The following is a 2,325-nucleotide window of genomic DNA, read 5'->3' on the forward strand; positions in this document are numbered from 1 at the left end:
CATTTTCACAGGAATGAGCCTTAGATAAGACTTTCCTCCTCTCTTGGGGGATCCAGGACACTGAAAAGCCAAGCTTGTTACCAATGCTTGCCCTTACTTAAGTACATTAAATACATCCCCAGTAGATAAAAGGATTCTTAAACAGCCAGGCCATTCTCCCTCCTTCTAACCCTCATCTCCCGGGCCTAAGAAACCCAGCTGTGTGATCCCGGTCTTGGCTTCCCCTATCTTCCCCATCCCAGTATCCTTGCAGGAAACAGCCGGTCTCCCTCTCTCCTCTTAGAAGGCAAGTTTCCTTATCACCTGTGAATCACAAGCCCACAGAGTGGCCAAACATAGCAGAGCTGATGCAAGACCCTGGAAAGGGGAAAATTGTAGGTTTGTTTGGGTTGGGAGGAGTGGTGACCCTCAGCTCACAGACACCTCCTCTCCCGATCCTCGGGAGGTATAAAGATGGCTCCTCCACCACCAGTCAGGCACTTTCTACCACCGTGAATCCACTCCTGATCCTTACCTTTGTGGGAGCTGCTGGTGAGTATCAAGCCCTGCCTCAGGCCCAACCATACCCTTTCCTGGCAGACACATGCACCTCCATTCTTGCTACCTCTCCCCTTTTGACTGTGCTCTGATATTCTATTTCCTCCACATGGCATCTGTACTTCACATCCTCCTTGGGCTCTCTTTAAGCTTCACCTGTTTCAGCTTCCTGCTGATTTCACTCCCATCACTGTCATTCATCTATATCCGAGCTGTGGTTGGAGAAGCTGGGAAGGGAAGTCAGGTGGGGCTGGACCATGAAATGAAGCAGCAGGCTTCAGGCTTGGCTCCAACAGCACCCCAATAGCACCACTAGAGTTACTCTTAACCTCAGATGCACCTGGGGAGGTTGAAAAATTACTCATGCCAGAGACTAACCTCTAGACATTCTAACTTTATTGTCTGGGGTGCAGCTTGTGTTCTGGGCTTTTAAGCATCCAGGTGATTCTTGACATTTCCAGGCATACAGTCAAAGTTAAGAATTGCTGTACTATTGGCCAATAACAAAATCTACGTTTGTTCTGTTGAAGTGAGCCTGGAGTCTGCCCTCAACTCTGCCCTGACTCCACAAATCTGAGCTATGGGGGAAGCTGGTCATGCCAAGTTCTATGCAATCAGGGGGTTTTCCTAGCTTGGCCAAAGTATCCTGACATTCCAGGACTCAAATAGCCAGGAGAAGTACATAGCTCATGAATAAAAGAGAGAAGCACTCAGTGGGTGAGGTAACCACATCACAACTCCTATCCCACTGAAAGCATTGTGAGGACATTCATTGCGACCTCAGCTTGGTGACCCCAGGAGAGATCTAAGCCCCGACCGGGTACCTAGCTACTTGCCCTGGAGACACAGACTTGGGAGACACATCCAGTGATGCTCACCAGGGGTGCCAGCTCTCCCTTCCTTGCCTAGCCTCATTGTGCTTGTTCTCCATTTCTAATTAGAAGAAAGCAGCTCCAGACAGGTAGCACCACCCCTGACATGCTACTGACTTGCATTCTCCCTTCCCATCTCCACTCCAGTTGCTGCCCCGTTTGACGAGAATGACACGATCACTGGAGACTACACCTGTGAGAAGAATTCTCTCCCCTACCAGGTGTCCCTGCATTCTGGCTCCCACTTCTGCGGTGGCTCCCTCATTAGCAAACAGTGGGTGGTGTCAGGAGGTCACTGCTACAAGCCATAAGTGTGGGGCCCCTGACTGCAAAGCTCCAAGCCAGGCAGCCTGGGAGAGCTTGGCTTCAGCCCAGGGAAGTACTAAGGCTGGGTAAGATGGAGAGGAGAGATGGTGGAGAAGAAAACTTGTTGGCAGCAGTTGACTCCCCAGAGCAGTGAGTGAACACAAAACAGGAACTTCTCACACCCAGCCAAATCCATGAAACAGCAAGGGTTGTGGTCATAAAAGCAGGCAGGGATGATCTTGGGGTGGTCAGAGCGAGTGAGAAAAGCAGGCAAGTACCTTTTGCTGGTTAGCTATACATTAAAGTCACCTAAGAAAGAGTTTTTAAAAATACTGTTGCCTGTGTCCCATATCAGGGCAATTAACTCAAAAATTTCAGGAAGAGGGTGTGAATATCAGGGAGTATATAACACTCTACTTCTGGTAACTGTAGAGTACATAGAGAGAGCTGGGAACCGCTGCCTAGATCAAGAACTCTCAAACCTGAGTATGCACCAGAACCACCTGAAGGCTTGTTAAGGCACAAATCACTGGGTCCCATCCCTAAGGTTCTGATCAGTAGGTGGGGGTAAGGTCCAAGAATTTACATTTCTAAGAAGTTCCAAGGAGAT

General features: G+C 49.2%; 2 protein-coding genes and 2 gene segments (V, D, J or C); all 4 read left to right on the top strand.

Annotated features, from left to right (window-relative positions):
- LOC105511219 overlaps positions 1-2,325 on the top strand; it is a 189,834-nt gene that overhangs the window by 109,921 nt on the left and 77,588 nt on the right.
- The window catches only part of LOC105511220, a 136,408-nt gene that overhangs the window by 65,818 nt on the left and 68,265 nt on the right, over positions 1-2,325 (top strand).
- LOC105511215 (putative trypsin-6) overlaps positions 1-2,325 on the top strand; it is a 37,594-nt gene that overhangs the window by 9,195 nt on the left and 26,074 nt on the right. The window lies entirely within an intron of this gene.
- The window catches only part of LOC105511214 (putative trypsin-6), a 5,975-nt gene that overhangs the window by 959 nt on the left and 2,691 nt on the right, over positions 1-2,325 (top strand). Inside the window, 1 exon segment of the mRNA XM_011941332.1 lies at positions 1,557-1,722. Within this exon segment, the coding sequence (XP_011796722.1) occupies positions 1,557-1,722 (166 nt within the window).

Source organism: Colobus angolensis, unplaced genomic scaffold (genome assembly GCF_000951035.1).
Source record: "Colobus angolensis palliatus isolate OR3802 unplaced genomic scaffold, Cang.pa_1.0 Scaffold2, whole genome shotgun sequence".
Classification (NCBI taxonomy): Eukaryota; Metazoa; Chordata; class Mammalia; order Primates; family Cercopithecidae; genus Colobus; species Colobus angolensis.